This window comes from Amphimedon queenslandica, unplaced genomic scaffold (genome assembly GCF_000090795.2).
Source record: "Amphimedon queenslandica unplaced genomic scaffold, v1.1 AMPQUscaffold_13374, whole genome shotgun sequence".
Taxonomy (NCBI): domain Eukaryota; kingdom Metazoa; phylum Porifera; class Demospongiae; order Haplosclerida; family Niphatidae; genus Amphimedon; species Amphimedon queenslandica.
Window position 1 is genome coordinate 173,123 of NW_003546390.1, and position 23,365 is coordinate 196,487.

A 23,365-nucleotide genomic window follows, 5' to 3' on the forward strand; every position below is an offset into this window, starting at 1 on the left:
TGGCTATAATGTATCCAGCAAGACTGGCATTACACAGCTTCTGGTTACCAATCTGACTATTGTCATCAAGTGCAAGGACACAGAATCCAAGGATATTATTATGAGCAAAGAGTCCTAAAGCTGCTCCACTCAGTCCCAATGCAAGGGCTAGTGTGACCAGTACAAACACATTGAGTATACTGCTGGGAGACATTTCTACAGCAGACAGTTTAACCATGTTTATGGTTTAACTTAGGTTGAGTGCTAATGACGGATGGGGCCGGGGGTGTTTATAAGCAGCAAGTTGTAAAGGATCATCACATGATGCTATTCATGCATATACTATTGAGCTATTGTTCACTTGCTAAAGTAAACTATCTGGGAATCCTATTCATCATTATTGGCTACACTCAGTCATTATTACTATTTCAGTTCAATTCATGGAATTATGGTCATTAACTAAATAATGAACTATACAGTGGTTTAAGGTATTTCCATTGATATAGACTGGAATTGAAAGACATTTTGTGTCTATAATGTTTAGCAAGGTATGGTCTCTGACACATATTCTTTACTTTCTTAAACAACTGCTGAGGAGTATTGTAGAGACAATCCTCTATCAAGAAAGAAAGCATCATCATATCATTGGAACACATCAAGTACCTGGAAATATCTCTGGATATACAAGATCATTTGGACATAAAGGATAGCATCCACAAATTGTTGCTTCAATCCTATGGAATAAAGTATAATCACACTGTTGTTAGTGGTTATAATCATAAATATTAGACCTAATATCTATGTTATATGTACATTGCTACTCCATAGAATTCATGTTTAGCAGTTGAAATGACAACATCAGCTCCTTTCAGTATGGACCAGTACTCCTCTTTATCAACTGGGCCGTGATGAAGGAGCACATCAGATCCCAACAGTTTAAACAGCTCAGACAAACAAACTAGAATTAATGGAGTATACTATACGCCATAGTATACTGAGGTTACCGGGGATATCCTGAGTATGGGTACCAAGTATCGAGAGATGGAACTCCAGTCTTGCTTCAAGCAGCTTCTTTATTAATTCTGAAAACTCCTCAGGCCCTTTGTCGTGTTCCCTTCAAATATAAATAAAATTAAAAGAATAGTAATACTGCACATCCATACCATCTGTGTGGCCATACAATGTGAAGGGGCCCTCTTTCCAAAGGTACTTGATCATGTGACCTCTCATCATGTGACCTCTCATCATGTGACCTCTCATCATGTGATCCAGTGTACACATATTGATCAGGTACTTCAATTGGGTAATAGAGAACTGTACATTTTGGTTGAATGAGATCAGTAAGGTCATTTGGTAATGAGGAGAGAGAGGGAGAGATCTTGAGAAAGGAGTTTATTTTACTGAGGAAAGATCTCATGTTGAAATGAGAATTAAACACAATTTTATCAGCAACAAGACTGTGATTGAGATCATTGTTTAGTAGCACTGGTATATGAATGATACTGACCAGGAGAGTATTTGATTGTAGCCATATTGATAGTCTCTGTCCTGCTGTTTCCTCACTGGATACACCAGCTGGTTCTCATGAAAGTACAGTATCTTATGTAGGCCCAGGAGGTCGGGACGTAACCCAACCAGCTCACATAAATTAAGGACACTGCTAGTGAACAATATCCTAAAATAATAATAACCTTTCATAAAGAATATGTGAGGGCATATGGATAAGAAAATGTAATAAAAATGGAGAATCGGCTCTCCTTTTAGACTTTAGCAAAATTTGGTCAAAGTCTCTGTATACAGGGACTTTGACCTGATTTTGGAGCAACTTTAAAAATTTGCAAAAAATCTAATTTTGATTGGAATCAGCTCAAACTTTCCATGCAACATAAGTACATGAGAAAATGTAATAAAATTTAGAAATTTTCATTAAAATAGTTTATAGGTACCACTCCCACTTTATGCTCATCATCATTACTTTAATCCGATTTGGTCCCGTGGGATAATTTGTGAGAAATGAAGAGAAGACGTTCTAATGTTCCAATGCCATTTTGTGTCAGGTAGTGAATAAACCACGCCCCCAATCTCCCTTGATAAGAGATCCATCATTTGCTTGTGTGATCCACCATAGTATGGTTCAACAAACAATACACTACCTGACATATTGGGGAATTGATGGGTGTGGTAAAGTGTTATTAATACTTATCAATAAATAAAATGCAAAAATTTATTAGCTATTTTGGTGGAAATAAAAGATGAAATTCACTAGATGGCTTCATTCCTTTAGGTAGACTGGACATTAGTCCGATGTGGTTGAACAGATTAGGGACTGCTAACAGTTTATTTAGCCTCTTCTCTGCAATCCATGAGTCAATAGCAATGTCCACTGGGACCCTCTCAGTGCAGTTGAATGAGTCAAGATAGTCTATTAGCGACTGGAGGTGACTCCTAGGGTACAGTACAGCTGGTGTGCAGCAACCTCGGGCTGGGACAACGTTTATAAGAAAAGGACTTAACTTCCTGACCTCTTCCCAGTGTGGCCTACCAAAAGAAAGAATGAGATACAGAACGAGAGAGAGGGATACCAATAGCCTCCATTTAAAGATGGTTTCATTTATTTTAAATTGCCACCAGTCGATTGGACTAGGCAGTACAATACCACTGAGTATGACCAGGGTACCTCCTAATAACACTGTCAGTACCAGGAGCTCACCGATACAGCTCCTGTTGTTGCCCCATCCTTGATACTTCTCTGGATAATAGAGCTTCATTAGACCCCAGGTATCTCCTGTGGTGTCCTTCAAACAGTAACGAAGTATAAAGTTTAGTTTATGAGCAAAGCCTGGATCAGCCATGGCATCATCTTCCAATACAATGTTATATATTGACTTCTTTTGATGGCACCACCTCAAAGCCGAGAGGTAGTCAAGTTTTTCTTTAATAAACTTATCGCCAGGTGGTGGATCTAGGTTTCTTGAATTAGTGACTGGTATTTTTGATGATAGTTTGAAAGCCTCAGAGTGAGTGCCAGCTGCTGCTAGATTGTAAACGGTGAAAGTGAAGTTTGAGAGGAAGGAGAGTTGATGGATGAGTGCTGCTGCAGTCTGAGTGAGGTAGGATCCCTCTCTTGGTATTGTTATTATTACAAAACAGAACTTTGTTTGATTTAGCTTGAAATGGTCAAAAAGGTAATGTAGATCATTCTGGAGCAGGTACTGCTGGGCTGAGTGGAGTCTGGCCTTGTTCTCAGTTTGAATCTGGTCAATGGAGGTGGCCTGAGGAGGTGGATCATAATAAAGAGAGTAGGCAAGTCTTTTACACAGTTGAGGCATAACAATGAAGACAATGAAGGCACAGAAGAGGAGATAGAGGCCCTCGAATAAGAACAATCTTCTACACTTCATCTTTCATGGCCCCCAGGCCCCCCACCTCACACCTGAGTTGTTCCCTAATTTTACGAATGGGTGGAGCAATTTAAATGGGTGTGGTTTGAATATAAAACGTTTCCCACGTGCAGTTTCTCTTTGTGGTGCAACTGAGCTTTTAGTTATCATCAGGTCCACATTATCTCTAGTTCTCTCTCATGTCAGTGATGGCTACAGCCTCCAGTGGTAGTATATTACCAGGAGATGATTCTGCTGACAGGAACGTCGAGATGTGGAAGATCAAGAGGTTAATAAAGAGTCTTGAAGCAGCCCGGGGCAACGGGACCAGCATGATATCACTGATAATACCGCCCAAGGATCAGATATCAAGAGTTGCTAAGATGTTAGCTGATGAGTTTGGAACAGCCTCAAATATAAAGAGTCGTGTCAATCGTCTCTCAGTCTTGGGAGCCATCACTTCAGTCCAGCAGAGACTCAAGTTGTATTCAAAAGTTCCAACAAATGGGTTAGTTATTTATTGCGGGACTATCGTCACAGACGAGGGAAAAGAGAAGAAGGTAAATATTGATTTCGAGCCGTTCAAGCCGATCAACACGTCACTGTACCTCTGTGACAACAAGTTCCACACTGAAGCACTGAGTGCTCTACTGGCTGACGATAATAAGTTTGGGTTTATAGTGATGGATGGTAACGGGGCATTATTTGGAACACTGTGTGGTAATACTCGTGACATACTCCACAAGTTCACTGTTGATCTACCTAAGAAACACGGGAGGGGAGGGCAATCTGCTTTACGTTTCGCTCGTCTGAGACTCGAGAAAAGACACAACTACGTTAGGAAAGTGGCAGAGACAGCAGTTCAGCTCTTCATAACTCAAGACCGGCCAAATATTGAAGGACTCATTCTTGCTGGCTCAGCAGATTTTAAAACTGAATTGAGTCAATCGGACATGTTTGATCCTCGACTAAATACAAAGGTTCTTAAAGTGGTTGACGTATCTTACGGAGGAGAGAATGGGTTCAACCAGGCAATAGAACTCTCGGCCGAGGTACTGTCTAATGTCAAGTTCATTCAAGAGAAGAAGCTGATTGGTCGTTACTTTGATGAGATATCACAAGACACTGGAAAATATTGCTTTGGTGTGGCCGACACTCTCCAGGCTCTTGAAATGGGAGCAGTGGAGACCCTAATAGTCTGGGAAAATATTGACATGATGCGACTGACTCTGAAGAACCACTCGAAAGATGAGGAGGTGGTCCTTCATTTGAACTCAGAGCAGGAAAAGGATAAAACTAACTTTGTTGACAAGGAGACTGGAGTTGAGCTGGAGCTGGTTGAACGACTGGCCTTCCTGGAGTGGCTGGCTAACAACTATAAGACCTTTGGGGCTACGCTGGAGATAGTTACTGACCGGTCGCAAGAAGGATCTCAGTTTTGTAAAGGGTTTGGTGGAATTGGCGGAATACTGAGGTACAGGGTTGACTTCCAATCAATGGAGTATGACCCTGATGAAGACGAATATGACTTTGATTATTAAAAAGTAATAATTATACATTATTAATTAAGTATACCAGTAAAAGCTAGAGTAAATATTAATTTTTATGTAACACGTATAATATCATGTAGTATACTAGTATTTGTATTGTATGTAACAGTTTGTGTTGTTAGTATTTATTAAATTTCTAATAATTTCTAATATTTAAGTAAGAATTGATTTTTCAAGATGTTTCTTTATTAAAGTGTCCAATATTGTATGAACCCGTTGATTTCCATTCATTCCTTCCTTTAATACTTTCTCCATATTGTCTATATGAAGTCTTGAATTTACCTAAAGTACCAGAACCAGTAGGGGACTGCTCCAGACCCCTTACTTACTTGTAGAAATACAATTTTGCCTGATTTTGGTAAAGTTCCAACTATTAGTTCTGGTCCTGGGCCCCTCTCCTCAAAATAATTAAGATCTGGAATGGAATGCAGACATCATTAGATACAGTGCGAGTGTGTGTTCATTACCAACGATAGGTGTGTCATTAATTAGAGTAACGCTAGTAGCACACACGTAGTCCTTCATTGGTATGCCGGCATCAATAAGAGCCATAGTAATAGCATTAATCGATACTGCTTTATCACCTAATTAATTATAATTAGTAAATTAATAATAATTAATATAATTACTTCCATCTGATTGCAGTATTTGTACAAATATATCAATCTTAGAGTGAGGATATGTATCTGTTAAAATGGCTGCCTCAAACGTCTTTTTCAAAGCGAGTGAAGTTTCCAAACAGGATCTAATAGACAATAATGATAATAATAAATGACATGTTGTTACTTGTCTCCAGTTGGTCTTTTCTTTCTCTCGGAGGTAGAGAATGTGGCCATACTAAACTGACAGTTGATGAATGCTTTGTCGTGTTGAGCCTCAGACCTCCTACTAACCTGTCATCAACAAGCAGACCTCATTAACCAACAATAACAATGGTAACTGACATCGTGTGGTCCATACACAGTAGCAATCACTCTAGTGTTCCCTTGCTGAAGGTAAGCAGACCCGTCTGCCTGTAAGCAGTGACTGATGTTACATGACAACACTCTCAGCTCTTGTGGTCTCCTACCATCAGATCTCAGGCCTGTGGGATCACATGATCAAACTGCTTAAACAATATAATTCCTAACCTTCTGGAGATAAGTACTCAAAGTCTGCCTATAAAATAAATCTAAAACAACATTTAATTAATAGTTTGTTGATACCATTTGTTTTCACGTGGTTGACCGGAGACTTTAGCAAGAAACTTCCGTTCTCCTCCGTATACTATATATTTAAGATGGAGGAGGAAGAGAGGGATGCGACTCCTCCTGTGGAGGACAGTATGGAAGGGAAGGCCCAGTCCAGTTTAGAATCCAGCAGTTCTTCAATCCCTCCTCCTCCCCGGCAAAAAACATCATCATCACTAATGAGAGTTACTGGGCTTGTAATGGCCTCCATTTTGTTAGCTGTTGCTATCCTCTTATGTAACATGTACAGTACTGACTATCTAACCTACTTTAATAACTGGTTCCTGGACTCGTGGAGTGTCCCACTATAACTTAATCATAATGACTCTTCCCTAAGCTACCATTAACATTATTATTAGTATTTTAGTTTTATTTCAAAACACCATTCAACTTGGACTCAATTATAATTTGAGTGTAATATTATTTGATTGTCATAAAACTTCTTGTGACATTGGGCCAGACCTCCCTCCTTGTATTCTGACTGTGTTACACTTTGAAGGTGCCCCCCTGCCCCCTCCCTTCCTTCTTGCGCCAATTTCTGGCCCCCCAACCAGGGGACCAAATCAGGTCGATCATGTTGTGTAACATCAACTGGATACGTATCTGGGGCCAGTTTACGTACGTCAGTAAGAACCCTCTCACGGAAACCAGGAAACCTTGTGCTTCCTCCAGTCACTAGGATATTGGAGTAGAGGTATCTGTGCATTGGTTTAGGGGTAGTGGATATGCAGTGGACAATGGCCTCTGGTATTCCCATTTGATGTATTCCAACGTCTGATGGATTAAACAATATCTCTGGAATACTGAACCTTTCATTGCCAATCCTTAATATCTGTTCTTCACTAGTTCCATGTTGCTTGCCCCCTTTTGGTAATATGTATCCAGTTTTAACAGACGTGAAATCAGGAAGGACATAGTCAAGAGATATTGTATTTGTGTCTTGTTTCCCTCTAGCTTTCCTCATGTCAGTGTAAAGGTCTTGAGAGACGAAACAAACATCTTCTTTCACTTGATTCATGACGTAGGTCTCATCCATGACATTAAGTTGTCTGTAGGAGATTATCTCCTTCAAGTGATTAGTGAGCAGTTTACCACCGACATCAATCCTCAAGGTACTCTCAAGTAAAGCCTTCCCACGATAATAGGGAACAACATGAGTGAATGAATACCCACTGTCCACCACTAGTGTACAGGGTCTCTCTGGGTACTCCATTAGCTGATGGAAGGAGGAGAGAGATGATGGGAGAGTGAGAGTAAGAGATGAGAAACCATATTCCTCAAACAATACTTCAATCATGGCGTCCCTCACTGACTGAAAGTTAAAAGGTGGTTCAGTAACAATAAGGTTGAGGTCTGATGGTGTTATCTTGAGCAGTGACTGGTAGACATGATCCCATATCTGTCTCTGTGTGTCCCAGTTTACAAGGTAACCTTTTTGAAAGGGCAGGAGGTAATAGAGTCCAGAGAGATCCTTAATGTCATCCAACTGATTGCCAATGAAACTCTTCCTTCTTTCAGTCTTTGTCCTGCAATAATTTGATATTATTTAATGCAATAATCATGATATACCTGGTGATGCAGTTTGGTACTGAAACTGGTTCTGTCTCTTTCTCTATTCCTATTTTCAAGGAGGAGGCTCCATTGTCCAGCACTAGAGTAGTACTGCTAGCTGCCATGTTTAAGTGGGTGTGGTCAATCATTATTATTAATAACTGTACTGAGCGTGCGCAGTAGGTCAGTGGGTCACATTGCCCCTCACGATCACTGGAGTAAAGTATGTCTGCTGGAGAGAAGACTGATGGGGTAGCTGAGGCTCAGAAGAGAGCCCTAGAGGTAAGAACTCTCCTTCCAACTACACCTAATATCCCCTCTGCTACAGATAGCTGCCAAACTTACATCCGGAGGTTACAATAATGGATCCGAAGGTACACATGTACCAATATTAATGAGTCTAATTCTATTATTATCAGTAGATGGTAGTAGGAAGAGACCTTTAGATGATGGAGAAGGTCCAGATACAAAGAAACCTCCTACTGATTTCAACGATGACTCATTACCCACTCCCAAACTAATAGCGCAACAAGCTATATCAAAGTAATGACTTTAATTAATAACTATTAATAACTGGGAGGGGTTTAGGATCGCAGGCCAGTTGGGTTTTGCTCAAACAATGACAATAGAAATTAAAGTACCTAACAGAATGGTTGGATTAGGTAAGGCACACTTGTGTATATTAATGTTTTTTCATGTTCTTCCAGTCATTGGCAGACAAGGTGAGATGATCAACAAGTTACAGGCGGAATCAGGAGCCAAGATACAAGTAGCCCCAGGTATCACATGATTACCATGTGATGCATTGACTCCACCCACTTTAGATGGATCAGAAGTTAGCGGAGAGAGGAGTGTATCAATATCAGGGACCCCAGACACTGTAGAGTAAGGTTTTACGAGTCTAATGTACAAGTACATGTGTTTCTCGTTGGTAGGAAAGCCAAACTACTGGTGAATGGAGTGATAGAGAATGCAGGTGGAGTCACTTCAGTAGTTACTGTAAGTGTGGTTGGGTTACTTATGTTAAAGGGTAATGGATGGTAAAGGGTTTCATGTTCAGTTTTAGTTTAAATGAGCACAAGTGAGGAATGATCGCTTGCCGTTTTGAAGCACTCATTAATGGGTGTGTCTGAAAACACTCAGTTCTGGTTTCATACTGATGTGCTCATATGTTGACCTTTATTAATGGACCCCTTTTATTAATGTACATGTACTTATTAATGGCATTTAATAGACATGAGTTGTTGGAAAGGATAGTTGCAATTGTGTTAATGGGTCAGCCAGGGTTGTACTGTAAATTAATATATTTGTGTCTTGTCACATTATTAACTTTCTTTTGGTATGTATGTGTAATAGTGTCATTGATAATGATGTACATGTACCTTAGCCTTAGGTTTGAGTTCTTGTATTTCAGAGAGAGAAGGAGAGGGTATGTGAGTGTTAAAAGGTAACATGTGGTCCTTAGGGGGGGGGTATATGTTAAAGGTCAATATTTCTAATGTTATGTTAAAAGGTCAGTATTTGCATGTTTAAGGTAACATGTGGTCCTTAGGGGGGGGGTATATGTTAAAGGTCAATATTTCTAATGTTATGTTAAAAGGTCAGTATTTGCATGTTTAAGGTAACATGTGGTCCTTAGGGGGGGGGTATATGTTAAAGGTCAATATTTCTAATGTTATGTTAAAAGGTCAGTATTTGCATGTTTAAGGTAACATGTGGTCCTAAGGGAGGTCTGTGTACTCAGTTGTGGTTAATTGAATTAATGAGCACAAATGAGGAATGATCGCTTGCCGTTTTGAAGCACTCATTAATGGGTGTGTCTGAAAACACTCAGTTCTGGTTTCATACTGATGTGCTCATAATTCAGTACCAAGCATGGGATTATGTATTATGATTACTGTTAATTATTATTATCTCTTTCTTTTAGAATCTAGAAGCTGGTCAAGAGGTTGTTGAATTAATGATACCAGCTGGTAAAGTTGGACTAATAATAGGTAAGGGAAATTAATATGTACATGTATTTAATTAATATGTACATGTATTTAATTAATATGTACACTGATTGTGTGAATGATGTATTTATGATGTGCATGAGTTGACCCAATGATATGGTAACACGATAGGGTTGAATCTGACACACAATCTATCAGGTGTTACCATTGTTTATATACATGTACATGTACACTCACTGTTAGTTTTATATTGACTGATTGTATCAGGTAAAGGAGGGGAGATGATTAAGATGCTTCAGGAGAGAGCTGGCTGTAAGATGCAGATGATACAGGACGGACCTTATGCTAGCACTCCTGAGAAACCTTTAAGAATGACAGGGTTCTCCGAGAACTGCAAGGTACTCTCCATGAGTATTGCAATAATATACAGTATCTCTTTTATATAGAAAGCGAGACAGTTGGTTCTTGATTTGATGGAACAGAAGGAATTGGAGGTATGCTCAAGTAGATGTATATACATAATATGTACATATAATGCTGACTGTTTCCTCATATAATGGTTTAATAAGTACACACCCACACACTTAATATTGTATCACAAACCACACCCAGCACTAGCCTCACCCACAAGCTCAGAGACAGGACTCCAGCGAAGGTTAGGGTACCCCCTCATGCATTGCTGTCTTGTTTATTTATTTGTTTATCTTTAACTTGTTGTCTTGTTTGTGTATTAAATCAGTTTCTTAATTCGTAGGCTCGTGGACTCACTGGTGACCTAAGTACTGGACTACCCGAAATGATTGAAGTAAATTAATATTCAATTTCTTACCAATATTTATTAATATTCATTAACGGTGTGCATTCACTGAAGTGTTCTTGTGTCTATTTTGTGTAGATGCGTGTGCCTAGTGAACTGGTTGGTTTTATAATTGGAAGAAACGGAGAAAATATTAACAATATTCAATCATTGTGTAATGTTCGACTTCAATTTCACCATGGTAACTAATAATGAATAAATAATGATGATATTAATAATTATATTAATGGATAGACATTCCCCACACTCCGTACAGACTAACGACTATTGCTGGTAAACCACTGGAGGTCCAGAAGGCTAAGAGGATGGTTGAGGAAATGGTTGGAGAGGTGTGGTCAATAAATTATGAATATTTAATTACCATTATGAGGAAACAGTTTATTAACTATTGTGGTCCTTAATATATTAATTATTAATTTTATCCACAGAGGCAACAGACTGGGATCAAACCAAGAATAGACTTACCTGATCCCCAGGGGCCCCAGGTACAGACTGTGAGCTTTCCAATACCTGCCAATAAATGTGGACTCATCATTGGGAAAGGTCAGTTCTATTAATAGTAACATTCTATAAATAGTATCTTACCTTATTAGGAGGTGACACAGTTCGACAGCTGATGGTTCAATCAAATTGTCACATTGAACTTGACCGAGGTCCTAACACCAACCCCCAGGAGAAACTCTTCAATTTGAGAGGACTACCCCAGAATATCCAGGCAGCTCAGAACCTCATTAGACAGAAGCTAGAGGTAGAGGAGGAGTAGATGCTTTATTGTTACTCCATTGATAATTAATATAGGGAGGAGGTATTCCAGGGGATCCTTATGCTGGGTATGGCTAATCAATGGTACCATATTATTAATAGTTATTGATACTAGTATGGCTGCCTATGGTGGTATCCATGGAATGGGTGGGGCCCAGGGGTGGGGTCAGTATGGCTCTTATGGAGGAGGGTATCCTACAGCAGGTGGGTATGGAGGAGGAGCCCCTCATGTAAGTATTGGAATAATGAGAGCTTTAATTATTGGTTTCTATAGCAACAGCAACCTCCACAAGGAGGAGCACCAGGTGGACAGCAAAGTAGTGAAGCAGGTACGTATCTATTAATAGTAACAGTGTACCTATTAATAGTAACAGTGTACCTATTAATAGTAACAGTGTATCTATTAATAGTAACAGTGTATCTATTAATAGTAACAGTGTATCTATTAATAGTAACAGTGTATCTATTAATAGAACATTCTCTTTCCTTCATTAGCGTGGGCTGCTTATTACCAACAGTTGCAAGCATACACTCAACAGCAGCAGCAGCAGCAAGGAGGAGGGGGTGGACCGGGGGGTGCTCCTCAAGGAGGCAGTCAGCAAGGTAAGAGGAGGTTCCTTTAACGAGTCACTTGTTAGTTATTCATAAAGCAGGTGGCCCTCCGTCCAGTGGAGCAGCTGGTTCCAATGACTTACAGGCCCAATGGGCAGAGTATTACCGACAAATGTACTACTATCAGCAACAGCAGCAGGGGGCTGGTGGGGGCCCTCCCCCTGGCCAAGGGGGCCCCCCTCAAACTGGAGGAATGCCCCCACGGAATTAGGTTTGTTACTTTTATTTGAAGTGTTTGTGTGTGAGCGGTCCTGTTATATATTTTCTTGTTTATTACAGCCTAGTCTACTGTTGAAGTGTCATCCATTGTTGTTGTATTTTGAACTATTCATTTTGTTACATTCTCTCTTCTCTCAAACTGTCTATTCTCTTTTATTAATTTGTCAGTGATTATTTGTATAATTAACTTGCACATTATAATGTTTCCAGTATACCCCAGTATATTCTCAGTATATTTTAGTATATTCCAGTATACTATTAGTGCTTTCTTTCAATAGCTGGTATTTCTGGTCTTTAAAATGGCGTCACTGTCTTCAGGAGGTGGTTTTTGTGAGGATTATAATAATTCATTTTATTGAATATTCCGTATTACTGCTTCTCTTATATGAAATATATATCTTGTGTCCTTCCCTTCATTAAGTGTCTTGTTATTATTCTTTATAAGATAGACCTTATCTACTCCTGGGGCCATCTTGTCATTAAAGGTAGGAGAGACATGACGGAATTGGACAATCAATAATTAATAATGAATTAGTGACAATAATTATAATCTCTTGACAATAATTACACTTTAGTTGCTTTTTAAAAAGTTTTTTGAATTATCAATACACCAGTGTGGGGACTGGGGAGGTGGGGTTATTAAATTGGGTGTGGTCTTGTGTTCAATATGGCGGCTGGTGAGTGGTGTCTGATTGAGAGTGATCCAGGAGTCTTCACTGAATTAATTAGAGGATTTGGTAATGATACAGAATATGTTAATAGTATTTATTATTAATTATGATGTATCAAAAGGAGTAAGTGGTGTACAGGTTGAAGAAGTTTGGAGCCTTGACAATGACATTCTATTGAACCTCAAGTATGTATTGTAGCAGTTTATGGTTCCTGTTTTTATTAATTATTAAGACCAGTCCATGGGTTGATATTCCTGTACAAGTGGCGTCCAGATGACAATGTTCAGGGGAGTATTGTTGAAGACAGTCGAATCAGAGACATCTTCTTTGCTAGACAGGTGATACTGATCAGTTAATGTACACGCCTCCATTTAATGGACAGCAGTCGTTAGAGTAGTATATCCTTTAGTCTCGTCCCCTGGCCCTTAGCTGGAGACTATGTATCCTTATGTATAGAGACTGTAGCTATTGTTATTGTTTTACAGGAGATCAAGAATGCTTGTGCTACTCAAGCAGTGCTCAGTGTATTACTGAATGTGACTCATTCCGACGTTGAGTTAGGATCAGTGCTAACTGATTTCAAAGAATTTGCTGCTTCATTCTCACCAACAGTAAGGGCAACCATTGAATGTTATTGAAGTGATGATTTTACCAGCAACTTTTATTAATTTCAGGATCGTGGGCTTAGTCTAACTAATAGCGACCAAATAAGGAAAGTACATAATAGTTTTGCAAGGTATATGTCAGTATATTTTAGTGTATGTCAGTATATTTGTTTGATAGACAGCAAATGTTTGAGTTTGACGACTCATTATCTAAAGGAGGTGAAGATGTGTTTCATTTTGTTGCTTTTGTTCCAATTAATGGCCGACTTTATGAACTGGACGGATTAAAGACAGGCCCCATTGATCATGGAGCAACTGACAGTACCGACTGGCTAAATACAGTGAGACCAATACTGGAGAAAAGAATGCAAAGGTAAGTAGGTACATGAACTTGTACTTGTGTCTTGTTTTATTACATTTTCTGATACATATTGATACCCTTATGCTGTGTAGAAAGTCTGAGGTGATTCCGACTTCAATTTTTCAAGTTACAGCCATTTTAAGAAAACGTGAAAAATCTGAAAAATACCCAAGGCTACAGTCCATGGTTTTTTCCAAAAAATGTCCAAAAAATCACCTCCAATTTTTATTACATTTTCTGATACATATTGATGCCCTTATGCTGTGTAGAAAGTTTGAGGCCATTCCGACTTCAATTTTTCAAGTTACGGCCATTTTAAGAAAACATCAAAAATCTGAAAAATACCCAAGGCTATAGTCCATGGTTTTTTCCAAAAAATGGCCAAAAAATAACCTCCAATTTTTATTACATTTTCTGATACATATTGATGTACTTATGCTGTGTAGAAAGTTTGAGGTAATTCCGACTTCAATTTTTCAAGTTACGGCCATTTTAAGAAAACATCAAAAATCTGAAAAATACCCAAGGCTATAGTCCATGGTTTTTTCCAAAAAATGGCCAAAAAATGACCCCAAATTTTTATTACATTTTCTGATACATATTGATGCCCTTATGCTGTGTAGAAAGTTTGAGCTGATTCCGACTTCAATTTTTCAAGTTACAGCCATTTTAAGAAAACGTCAAAAATCTGAAAAATATCCAAGGCTACAGTCCATGGTTTTTTCCAAAAAATGGCCAAAAAATCACCCCAAATTTTTATTACATTTTCTGATACATATTGATGCCCTTATGCTGTGTAGAAAGTTTGAGGCGAATCTGACTTCAATTTTTTAAGTTACGGCCATTTTAAGAAAACGTCAAAAATCTGAAAAATACCCAAGGCTATAGTCCATGGTTTTTTCCAAAAAATGGCCAAAAAATCACCCCAAATTTTTATTACATTTTCTGATACATATTGATGCCCTTATGCTGTGTAGAAAGTTTGAGGCCATTCCGACTTCAATTTTTCAAGTTACGGCCATTTTAAGAAAACATCAAAAATCTGAAAAATACCCAAGGCTATATATATATATAGCCTTGGGTTTTTCACTAAAAATGGCTTTGAAATCACTCTAAATTTTTTGATACATATATGTGTACTTATGTTGTGCAAAAAAGTGTTGACCTTTTTACAAGTGTGGACTCTTTATATATTTTAAAGTTTCTCCAGATTGAGCTAAAGCCCCAGCTTGATAGGATTTTTGCCAAATTTCTGTAAATGTTTTTGAAGTTATTTTGTTATATTTTAGTTACAGTGCTGGCGAGATTCATTTCAACTTGTTAGCACTTGTAAGTGACAAGAGAGCAGTTTATAAAAAAGAAATAGTAAAGTTGGACACTAGGAAAGAATTGGCTGCTAAAAAGGTTAATAATAATGACGGAGTCTTAATTTATTGTTCCTTGATAGATCCAAAGTGTTCTTTCCGGAGGTGGTGAGTCGATGGAAGATAATTCAGGTTTACCTGATGACCCAGAGCAACTTCAAGTGATCATTGAAGAGGCCGAGGGAGAAGTGATTAGACTCAATGAATTAATACGAATTGAAAATGACAAAATGGAGACTTATAGAGTAACGTGATCATTCATTTATTGATTTATTTGACTGTTCTTTTAGTTGGAGAATATTCGTAGGCGTCACAACTACCTCCCGTTAATAATGGAGCTATTGAAGACTCTGGCTAAGAAAGGACGATTAGTGTCACTTTGTGAAGAGGTGAGGGGCGGGGCAGTGGGTGTGGTTTGATGATAATTTGTTGTTTTAGGCAAAAAAGAGAAAAAAATCTCAAACTACTGCTGACAAGGCAAAGGAAGTGAAGTAACGGACACTAATAATAATACTGATAGTATACCGAAGATTTACTAATAATAACACTGATTATTATAGTATACTGAGGAATACCAATAGTATACTGATTGTTAATTTATATTATGGATCTCAGAGTCAGAATATGCCATACTTCTGTTACTATTATTAGTAACAAGTTGCTGTCTGTTATTTTTAGTATCAGTGCCTTTCTTCAGTGACTGTTCTTCATAGCTGTCCTCCTCCTCCTCGTCCGGTTCCTCAGTACTCACAGGGACTACCTCAGGATTAGACCAATAACCTATTCATTATGATAATGACACCATTATACATTATCATACAGTACCATCAATGTCTTCATCTTGCATCACCGTCTCCTTGTTCTTCAGTTGAGGTATTTCAGCTGCTAGAGCTGCCAGGTTATGAATTGATGGAACCTTACGACTTAACGACTTCTGAAATAATAATGATAAACTAATTGAGTGGGCGGTGCTTACATCTGATGGTTCCATTAGGTTTCGTTTTTGTCTAAAATCCTTAGCGAGAGTCTCAGTTAATAAGTGTGAGAGGGTGTGGCTTTTAGTCCAACTACTGAGGACTGACTTGCAGTGCTTATAACCAATGTGCTAAAAATAGACACACAAGTAATTACATCAAGTATGTGCTAAAAATAGATCATGTAATGTTACACATGAACTCACTGCAATTTCATCAAAACTTCCAAACTGCATTGTAGCAATACTGGAATTATTATAATTAATTAATTAATGATGATGATTATTAATTTACTTGTCAATAGGTGGTCGTATGTATTCACAAGAAGAATCATTCTTGACAGTTTCCAATTGTCGAACACAAGATACATACGCCAATCTTGACTGTATCTCTGTCAAGTTAGGAATCTGACCAATCAGAACCCAGGAGTCACATGTAAAATATATAAACTACCATATATGGACGTACCCTCATTGTTTTTGAAAAAGGATTCAATTTATTACAAATAATTCTCCAGCCAGAGATAGAGTCCCCATAATTCAATAGGGCGTTATTATCTTCCGATCCAACGTCAATGGCAATGATGTGTTCAGCTCCTTGAGACGACATCAGATCAGCTAACGATAATAACAATAAATACACAAGTGGATCATTGCTGCATGAGAGCTCATTACCAGGTAGGTTGTTGACATATCCTCCGTCAAGGAGGAGGTGTCCATCCACAGGGTCACAAAGAGGAGGGAGGTACCCAGACAGTGACATGCTAGCTCTCACGTACCTCCACAAGCAGCCAGCAGTGTGGACCCTCATCTTGGAGTCAGTGACATCAGTAGTTACACAATAGTACGGCAGCCATAAGTCCTGCTATTAATAGTAACCGCCCACACACAATCAACTACATTACCTCAATGTGTCTCTCATGAAATACATTGTATATTATAGTATTAAATGCACGCCCTATCAGTATATTCCAGTACATTCCAGTATATCTCAGTAATCTTACCAGTAAACATTGACATTGAAGGATAGGTCAGGTCCAGTATCTTGTCCCAGTATGCTGCCATTCTCTTGGAGAAGGTGCTTGCTCTTTTAAGAACTTCTCCAGCGTCACATTCCTCAGAGTAGAGGGCCCCAACTAGAGCACCAATGCTGGTACCACCCACCATATCAATAGGAACACCTACATGTAAAATAGGTTATCTCAGTATATTACTCAGTATATTACTCAGTATATTTAAGCCGTTATGTGTACAGTGTACTGTACATTAATTGTTACCTGCTTCTTGAAATGCTTTGATGATCCCACAGTGAGACAACCCCCTAGCTCCTCCTCCTCCTAATACCAGTCCAACTGATGTCCCTGTTAGCCTCCTTGCCAATCTTGCAATGTCAGAATGTCTATAGAAGAAAATGTATGTACATGTACATGTACATGTACAGTCAATTAGCTAGTGGGTATACTTGTCTGGTGGGGTGGGTAGTGATCTTTCATCCTAACACAATAAGAGATGGTTATACAGTACAGTACGGGCTCAGGTACTTACAGCTGCTGAGGAGGTTTCTGTGAAGAACTCATCAGGGCACCTCACCTACAGTAAGAATTACCGTTATTATGTTCTCAAAATGGCTACTCTGATGTACATGGAAATATGATGACAGCCAACCCAAAGCATTGAGCCACTGGACTGTGCCCTGTGGGTGAGCCACACCTTCTTTATGAAGCAGGACCAGCTCTTTACGAACTCTTGCTGATATCTTTTCAACTTGTGTAACTATCTAATTATAAGGACAATGATTCTATTTATAAGTACTGAGAGAAATAATGTCTTACCGTTCCCATTGAATTAAAGTTAGGTACTTGGTCCCCTACCCCCACCAGTAAGATACAGTCAGCCTGTGGTATCATGAGACCAATAATACATGAACATGAACACGTAGTGTAGTGTAGTGTAGTGTAGTGTAGTGTAGTGTAGTGTAGTGTAGTGTAGTGTAGTGTAGTGTAGTGTAGTGTAGTGTAGTGTAGTGTAGTGTAGTGTAGTGTAGTGTAGTGTAGTGTAGTGTAGTGTAGTGTAGTGTAGTGTAGTGTAGTGTAGTGTAGTGTAGTGTAGTGTAGTGTAGTGTAGTGTAGTGTAGTGTAGTGTAGTGTAGTGTAGTGTAGTGTAGTGTAGTGTAGTGTAGTGTAGTGTAGTGTAGTGTAGTGTAGTGTAGTGTAGTGTAGTGTAGTGTAGTGTAGTGTAGTGTAGTGTAGTGTAGTGTAGTGTAGTGTAGTGTAGTGTAGTGTAGTGTAGTGTAGTGTAGTGTAGTGTAGTGTAGTGTAGTGTAGTGTAGTGTAGTGTAGTGTAGTGTAGTGTAGTGTAGTGTAGTGTAGTGTAGTGTAGTGTAGTGTAGTGTAGTGTAGTGTAGTGTAGTGTAGTGTAGTGTAGTGTAGTGTAGTGTAGTGTAGTGTAGTGTAGTGTAGTGTAGTGTAGTGTAGTGTAGTGTAGTGTAGTGTAGTGTAGTGTAGTGTAGTGTAGTGTAGTGTAGTGTAGTGTAGTGTAGTGTAGTGTAGGTGTATGACGTACTTGTCTGATGCATCTAGCAGTCCAAGGGGTTAAGGATCCGTTTGCTTGATAAATAACAATTTTATGAGTGTCTTCCTGATGCCCTAGCCACGTGCACAGTCTGTACTCATGAACACTGCAGGGGAACACATTAATATACCAATAATATACCAATAATGTACTAATATAACAATAATATACCAATAATGTACAGTACATGTACAGTAGATAGCTGTACCTCTCTAGTGCTGATGTACCCAGTTCTTCTTCTATCAGTTTACTGGTTAACCTTTTAGCAGAAACTAATACATGAAATACATGAAATAAATAAATAAATAAATATTAATGTTATTATACCAATAGTGTTGACAGCAGCAGTGAGGTGTCTGGTGATGTGTGATAAGGGAATGTCAGCTGATATTGGTACCACAGCAACAGTCGAGAGGTTAGAGACCAAGTGCTTACTGAGCATTGTAGAGTCTAATGAATACATGTTGATGTACATTATAATCAGTTCAACAGTTGACTTACTCTCAGTGGGTCCAGCTGGCATTGACAGGACTCTGTTATAGCTTCCCATTATCTTCTCCCCTAGTAACTGGATCAGCCTGGACACCACCTAATGTATAGTACACGTACAATCATCATTAATAATAGTTCTTAAGGTACCTGAGGTTTCTTCATTTTAATTGTATTTAGCAAACCCAATGGAACACTTGCTAACTCTGTATCTCTATTTAATGCCCTAAAATAAGCCATGCCTTAAACCACACCCACATACCTTATAGCATGGACTGTAGTGGCACGAGGTGATTTTGTCATTACTTCAACCTACCGCTATCAAATAAATAAGTGATTTTGATTGGTCGATACTAACCACACCCACTGTTTCACCACGCCCATACTCATCAGCTAATTCTTTCTTTCCGTCTTCATTCTTCACCACTGACCGCAACCTCCCGTTCAGTATGATATAAGCAACAGTAGACTCCTCCCCCTGCCTATTAATAACTAATTAATAACTAGAACAAAACACTCATTTTTAAATTTGGCTAAAGTCCCTGTACTGTAGTACAGGCACTTTAGCCAATATAGCGATGTCTTAAAATGGTCGTAACTTGAAAAATTGAAGTCGGAATCGCCTCAAACTTTCTACACAGCATAAGGGCATCAATATGTATCAGAAAATGTAATAAAAATTTGGGGTCATTTTTTGGCCATTTTTTGAAAAAAACCATGGACTATAGCCTTGGGTATTTTTCAGATTTTTGGCATTTTCTTTAAATGGCCGTAACTTGAAAAATTGAAGTCGGAATCACCTCAAACTTTCTACACAGCATAAGGACATCATTATGTATCAGAAAATGTAATAAAAATTTGGGGTGATTTTTTGGCCATTTTTGGAAAAAAACAATGGACTATAGCCTTGGGTATTTTTTAGATTTTTGACGTTTTCTTAAAATGGCTGTAACTTGAAAAATTGAAGTCAGAGTCAGCTCAAATTTTCTACACAGCATAAAAACATCAGTATGTATCAGAAAATGTAATAAAAATTTGGGGTGATTTTTTGGCCATTTTTTGGAAAAAAACATGGACTATAGCCTTGGGTATTTTTCAGATTTTGGCTCATTTTTCTAAATGGCCGTAACTTGAAAAGTGGAAGTTGGAATTGCCTCAAACTTGCTACACAGCATAAAGACATTAATATGGATCAAAAAATGTAATAAAAGTTGAAAATTTTCTTCTTTTTAAATTTTGACTAAATTTGGCTAAAATCCTGGTACAGGGACTTTGGTCCAATTTTATAGCAACTTCAAAGTTCTCAAAAAATCAGGTTTTTATCTGAATCAGTTTAAAATATAACCACATGTACCTGTACAATGCTTTCCCAGCTTCTAAGTCCATCCAGTCAAGAGCAAAGTCCATTTGTTTGACAAAATGAGACAATCTTCTCACAAGATCAGACGCTATCCCACAGACAGCTATCGGGTGCTCTGACAGGATCCTAACAGACAGAGGTAGAGGTACAGTACACTAATACATGGTATGTACTGATAAAGGTTAGTCTTAGTGATGGCAATAAGATGAGAATATGAAGCTGCTTTCAATGATATAAAGGAAGGTTCACCAGTCAGAGCTGACAGGACTCCAACAAATTCTCCAGGTTGAGCGTAATACAGCAACTCTTCATGACTGCATGAGCCACTCTCCTTTGAACTGTGCAACTTGAACACTTTAATCCGCCCAGAGACTATGAAATACACACAACTGTCCTGCATATATTAATATAATAATAATAATAATAATAATAATAATTACAAGATCTCCTTCATATCCAAGGACAGAGTTACAAGCCACTTCAATTAGCTGTATCCTTCCATTGAGAAGTGAGTTATCCTACAGTATATGAATAGAGAGCAATGGACCACTAGTGTCTAATCATTGGGAGGAGCTACTTTGAGTTGGAATATTTTGATGAGGTCAGCAGTTGCTGCTTGTAATATATCGTTGCTCTCGAGAGACACAAAGTGAGAATATCTTAATGGAACATTTTGAATGAGATTAGCTTTCACTGGCTGAGAACCACCAAACTCCATTCTATCAACTCTAGCCTAGTATACAGAGATATACTGAAATATACTACAATATACAGAGAGTATACTGAGATGAAGGTGGGGTTACCTGATTAATGACATTATCGAACTCAGGACTCTGGGCTGGTATCAGTCGGTGAGTGAATGATGCATTTTGACTGGTATCTATAGCAACAGCCTTTGGCTTCTTGCCAGTGGATTCATCACCAGTCGAGTCATACTTAGTCACTTCAAGAGGAGGAGGGGGAGGGTCACTGCATGCATAAAATACAGTATCAGTAGGTGTTAAGATCATGTTAAGATCATGTTAAGATCATGTTAAGATCATGTTAAGATCATGTTCAGTATATTATTCATTAAAGTATTACCTATTCCTTCCATCTGATGTCAATCCCTCACTGTCACTGTCACCGCCCACCAATTGAGTACTGAAACTATTAATAGTAACAAGTTATTAATAGTCATGATTATTGCTGTACCTATTAATAGTATCACTGGTTTCATAATCATCAACTTGAAGCGATTGGTTAGTTCCAGTTCTTTGAAAGGAGTGCTTCAGTTTATAAATATTGAGGTCAGTAGGTATAGACACTTTCTATTAATAGATACAGTTACTAATAATACATGTGGATACACTGATGGTTGCTAATAATAGATACATTAATGTGTGTTCATTATTACTTGTATCAGTAGTTCTTGTCCTAGTCCAAGAAACTGGTTCAATGCAAGGAAGGTGACCCTCTGCAACCGCAGCATTATGATCTAATAATAGTAACATTGTCTAATAATAGTAACAATGATAATAAATCACTTGTATTATTCTTAGAAGTGAATCCGGATTTTCATCAAAAAACTTTTTAAATGAATTAGCTCTTATCCTGTACAATAATAGTACATATTGTTAGCCCCTCCCCCTGCCCCACCCTTTTCTCTTACTGAAGTACGTAAGTATCTCTCACTGCTCTAGCAGAGACAGTCCTAAAGGGGTGTGGCTGACCTGTAGGATGTAGATTAATATAATAATAGGACTAATGGACTGACCAATAATGGCATCCATTAGGCTCAGTAAACTGTGAACACTTTCCCCAGTTCCAGCATCTTTAAGAGGAAACTCAGTTCCATCTTGTTCAATCAAGAACACATGCAGTTTACCATTCTGTACTACATAGATACTGTCATCCACCTGCAGTGGGACAGCCCGTGGGTACATGTACTCCCTCATATTGTACTGTACCTGGCCTGGTCGAAACAAAATGGCACCAGATGGAACAAACTTTGTCTCCACGTGTTTGCACAGTTCCATGAACAAAGGTTTCTCAAAATGACCAAAAACCCTAACACACAATGAATTACATGTACACTAACATTAACTAACCGAACACTTTTTAAAAGATACATAACATCATGAGGTATTTGACTCTCAAGCTATGATAAACAAACAAACAAACAAACAAAATAAATAAACAAACAAAATATATGTGTACCTCCAGATCTGCTTCAAGGTAAGCTGCAGGTGGTTCTCTGTGTAACTGAATATCAGACGTACTGGGGGGGAGGGGCTGGAACCGAAACCTATTAATAATGAGATATGGTTGGAATCAGTTCAAACGTGTTTGATATTCAAAGCAGCAATTTGGCAATAAAATATCATAAACGTACCCAATTGAATTTCTTCTAAATTCATGAAGACGAGTCTAAAAATGTACATGTATAAGTACCTGTAAAATGGGTGTGGCTTACCTTTCCAACTCTCATGACTCTTCGTCCCAAGTGACGGACTAAATCCCGTTTCCTTATCTCTGATGAGCGAGAAGACGGTACCACTTTAGACTCTATGGATAGTCATTAATATTCATGAATATATTTTAAAATGACGTACGACGTCTCTCTTGCTGTCTCCTATAGCAGCAGCAGCAGCAGCAGTTGCAGCAGTACACGAAGGCACAGCTCAGTAGTAATATCAACACTGAGGTGACACTGGCCAGTTGGTTGTTATACAGTAGTAATGATAACTCCTGACTCTGTTTGATCCCCCAGTCCATCCAAAGGTTATACATTAGAGCGACACTGCTATTGATCATTGGATCAACAGAAACTGAGGGAGAGAGAGAGGGAGAGACAGAATGCGGAGATACTGTTTCAGACGCCATGACACTTTTATAATGTGGGTGTGGTTTAGTAATAAAACACACCCACTGATTAATA

At 38.5% G+C, this 23,365-nt stretch overlaps 8 protein-coding genes across 16 annotated transcripts; 3 read left to right on the plus strand and 5 right to left on the minus strand.

Moving 5' to 3' along the window:
• Positions 1-405: 405 nt before the first annotated feature.
• On the minus strand, positions 406-2,159 carry LOC100641510 (glycosyltransferase-like domain-containing protein 1). 2 transcript variants are annotated; one of them, XM_019997356.1, is made up of 8 exons: positions 1,955-2,159; positions 1,487-1,654; positions 1,233-1,436; positions 1,143-1,202; positions 984-1,093; positions 793-937; positions 643-713; positions 406-595 (listed from the first exon to the last, which is right to left on the minus strand). In XM_019997356.1, exons 1-8 carry the CDS (start codon positions 2,137-2,139, stop codon positions 435-437), a joined length of 1,104 nt encoding a protein of 367 aa, XP_019852915.1. In that variant the 5' UTR covers positions 2,140-2,159; the 3' UTR covers positions 406-434. The 2 variants fall into 2 exon arrangements, with proteins under 2 accessions (XP_019852915.1, XP_019852914.1); XM_019997355.1 differs by having other exon boundaries at positions 1,143-1,436.
• LOC105312966 (transmembrane protein 246-like) lies at positions 2,141-3,428 on the minus strand. The gene has a single exon (XM_011406013.2). The coding sequence runs from the start codon at positions 3,378-3,380 to the stop codon at positions 2,211-2,213; it is 1,170 nt and encodes a 389-aa protein (XP_011404315.1). The 5' UTR covers positions 3,381-3,428; the 3' UTR covers positions 2,141-2,210.
• Positions 3,429-3,476: 48 nt separating this feature from the next.
• LOC105312951 (eukaryotic peptide chain release factor subunit 1) lies at positions 3,477-5,117 on the plus strand. Its single transcript, XM_011405991.2, has one exon. It carries the CDS (start codon positions 3,560-3,562, stop codon positions 4,898-4,900), a length of 1,341 nt encoding a protein of 446 aa, XP_011404293.1. The 5' UTR covers positions 3,477-3,559; the 3' UTR covers positions 4,901-5,117.
• Positions 5,019-6,403, minus strand: LOC100641638 (exosome complex component RRP41-like). Its single transcript, XM_019997368.1, has 8 exons — positions 6,115-6,403; positions 6,040-6,067; positions 5,854-5,993; positions 5,696-5,802; positions 5,539-5,654; positions 5,377-5,493; positions 5,239-5,324; positions 5,019-5,191 (listed from the first exon to the last, which is right to left on the minus strand). Exons 1-8 carry the CDS (start codon positions 6,115-6,117, stop codon positions 5,063-5,065), a joined length of 726 nt encoding a protein of 241 aa, XP_019852927.1. The 5' UTR covers positions 6,118-6,403; the 3' UTR covers positions 5,019-5,062.
• Positions 6,404-6,490: 87 nt separating this feature from the next.
• On the minus strand, positions 6,491-7,851 carry LOC100641766 (actin-related protein 6-like). The gene is made up of 2 exons (XM_003387020.3): positions 7,708-7,851; positions 6,491-7,664 (listed from the first exon to the last, which is right to left on the minus strand). Exons 1-2 carry the CDS (start codon positions 7,836-7,838, stop codon positions 6,536-6,538), a joined length of 1,260 nt encoding a protein of 419 aa, XP_003387068.2. The 5' UTR covers positions 7,839-7,851; the 3' UTR covers positions 6,491-6,535.
• An 8-nt stretch (positions 7,852-7,859) lies between these two features.
• LOC100641893 (far upstream element-binding protein 1) lies at positions 7,860-12,492 on the plus strand. 6 transcript variants are annotated; one of them, XM_019997363.1, is made up of 21 exons: positions 7,860-7,971; positions 8,018-8,063; positions 8,109-8,232; positions 8,278-8,351; positions 8,397-8,468; positions 8,514-8,574; positions 8,625-8,688; positions 9,617-9,683; positions 9,909-10,039; positions 10,088-10,135; positions 10,396-10,446; positions 10,537-10,639; positions 10,693-10,787; positions 10,887-11,001; positions 11,052-11,206; positions 11,257-11,288; positions 11,336-11,450; positions 11,495-11,549; positions 11,716-11,823; positions 11,859-12,043; positions 12,330-12,492. In XM_019997363.1, the coding sequence occupies exons 1-20, from the start codon at positions 7,915-7,917 to the stop codon at positions 12,041-12,043; spliced, it is 1,758 nt and encodes a 585-aa protein (XP_019852922.1). In that variant the 5' UTR covers positions 7,860-7,914; the 3' UTR covers positions 12,330-12,492. The 6 variants fall into 6 exon arrangements, with proteins under 6 accessions (XP_019852922.1, XP_019852921.1, XP_019852924.1 ...); XM_019997362.1 differs by lacking the exon at positions 12,330-12,492 and adding an exon at positions 12,112-12,309; XM_019997365.1 differs by lacking the exon at positions 12,330-12,492 and adding an exon at positions 12,112-12,309 and having other exon boundaries at positions 11,871-12,043.
• Positions 12,493-12,678: 186 nt separating this feature from the next.
• LOC100631995 (ubiquitin carboxyl-terminal hydrolase isozyme L5-like) lies at positions 12,679-15,675 on the plus strand. The gene is made up of 10 exons (XM_003387028.3): positions 12,679-12,788; positions 12,844-12,907; positions 12,955-13,060; positions 13,208-13,333; positions 13,397-13,458; positions 13,506-13,700; positions 14,978-15,092; positions 15,136-15,297; positions 15,343-15,441; positions 15,491-15,675. Exons 1-10 carry the CDS (start codon positions 12,719-12,721, stop codon positions 15,545-15,547), a joined length of 1,056 nt encoding a protein of 351 aa, XP_003387076.1. The 5' UTR covers positions 12,679-12,718; the 3' UTR covers positions 15,548-15,675.
• LOC100642017 (patatin-like phospholipase domain-containing protein 7) lies at positions 15,570-23,326 on the minus strand. 3 transcript variants are annotated; one of them, XM_019997361.1, is made up of 38 exons: positions 23,040-23,326; positions 22,901-22,992; positions 22,820-22,854; positions 22,645-22,732; positions 22,536-22,585; positions 22,395-22,494; positions 22,202-22,343; positions 22,097-22,157; positions 21,972-22,038; positions 21,842-21,922; positions 21,640-21,755; positions 21,529-21,594; positions 21,249-21,414; positions 21,023-21,178; positions 20,886-20,963; positions 20,619-20,839; positions 20,440-20,571; positions 19,444-19,567; positions 19,348-19,397; positions 19,236-19,299; positions 19,098-19,185; positions 18,924-19,046; positions 18,805-18,868; positions 18,588-18,702; positions 17,858-17,920; positions 17,668-17,802; positions 17,571-17,615; positions 17,488-17,519; positions 17,303-17,424; positions 17,030-17,206; positions 16,931-16,983; positions 16,701-16,887; positions 16,495-16,643; positions 16,321-16,433; positions 16,233-16,272; positions 16,029-16,157; positions 15,878-15,986; positions 15,570-15,832 (listed from the first exon to the last, which is right to left on the minus strand). In XM_019997361.1, the coding sequence occupies exons 1-38, from the start codon at positions 23,308-23,310 to the stop codon at positions 15,645-15,647; spliced, it is 4,092 nt and encodes a 1,363-aa protein (XP_019852920.1). In that variant the 5' UTR covers positions 23,311-23,326; the 3' UTR covers positions 15,570-15,644. The 3 variants fall into 3 exon arrangements, with proteins under 3 accessions (XP_019852920.1, XP_019852919.1, XP_019852918.1); XM_019997360.1 differs by having other exon boundaries at positions 15,878-15,983; positions 18,924-19,185; XM_019997359.1 differs by having other exon boundaries at positions 18,924-19,185.
• Positions 23,327-23,365: the final 39 nt, after the last annotated feature.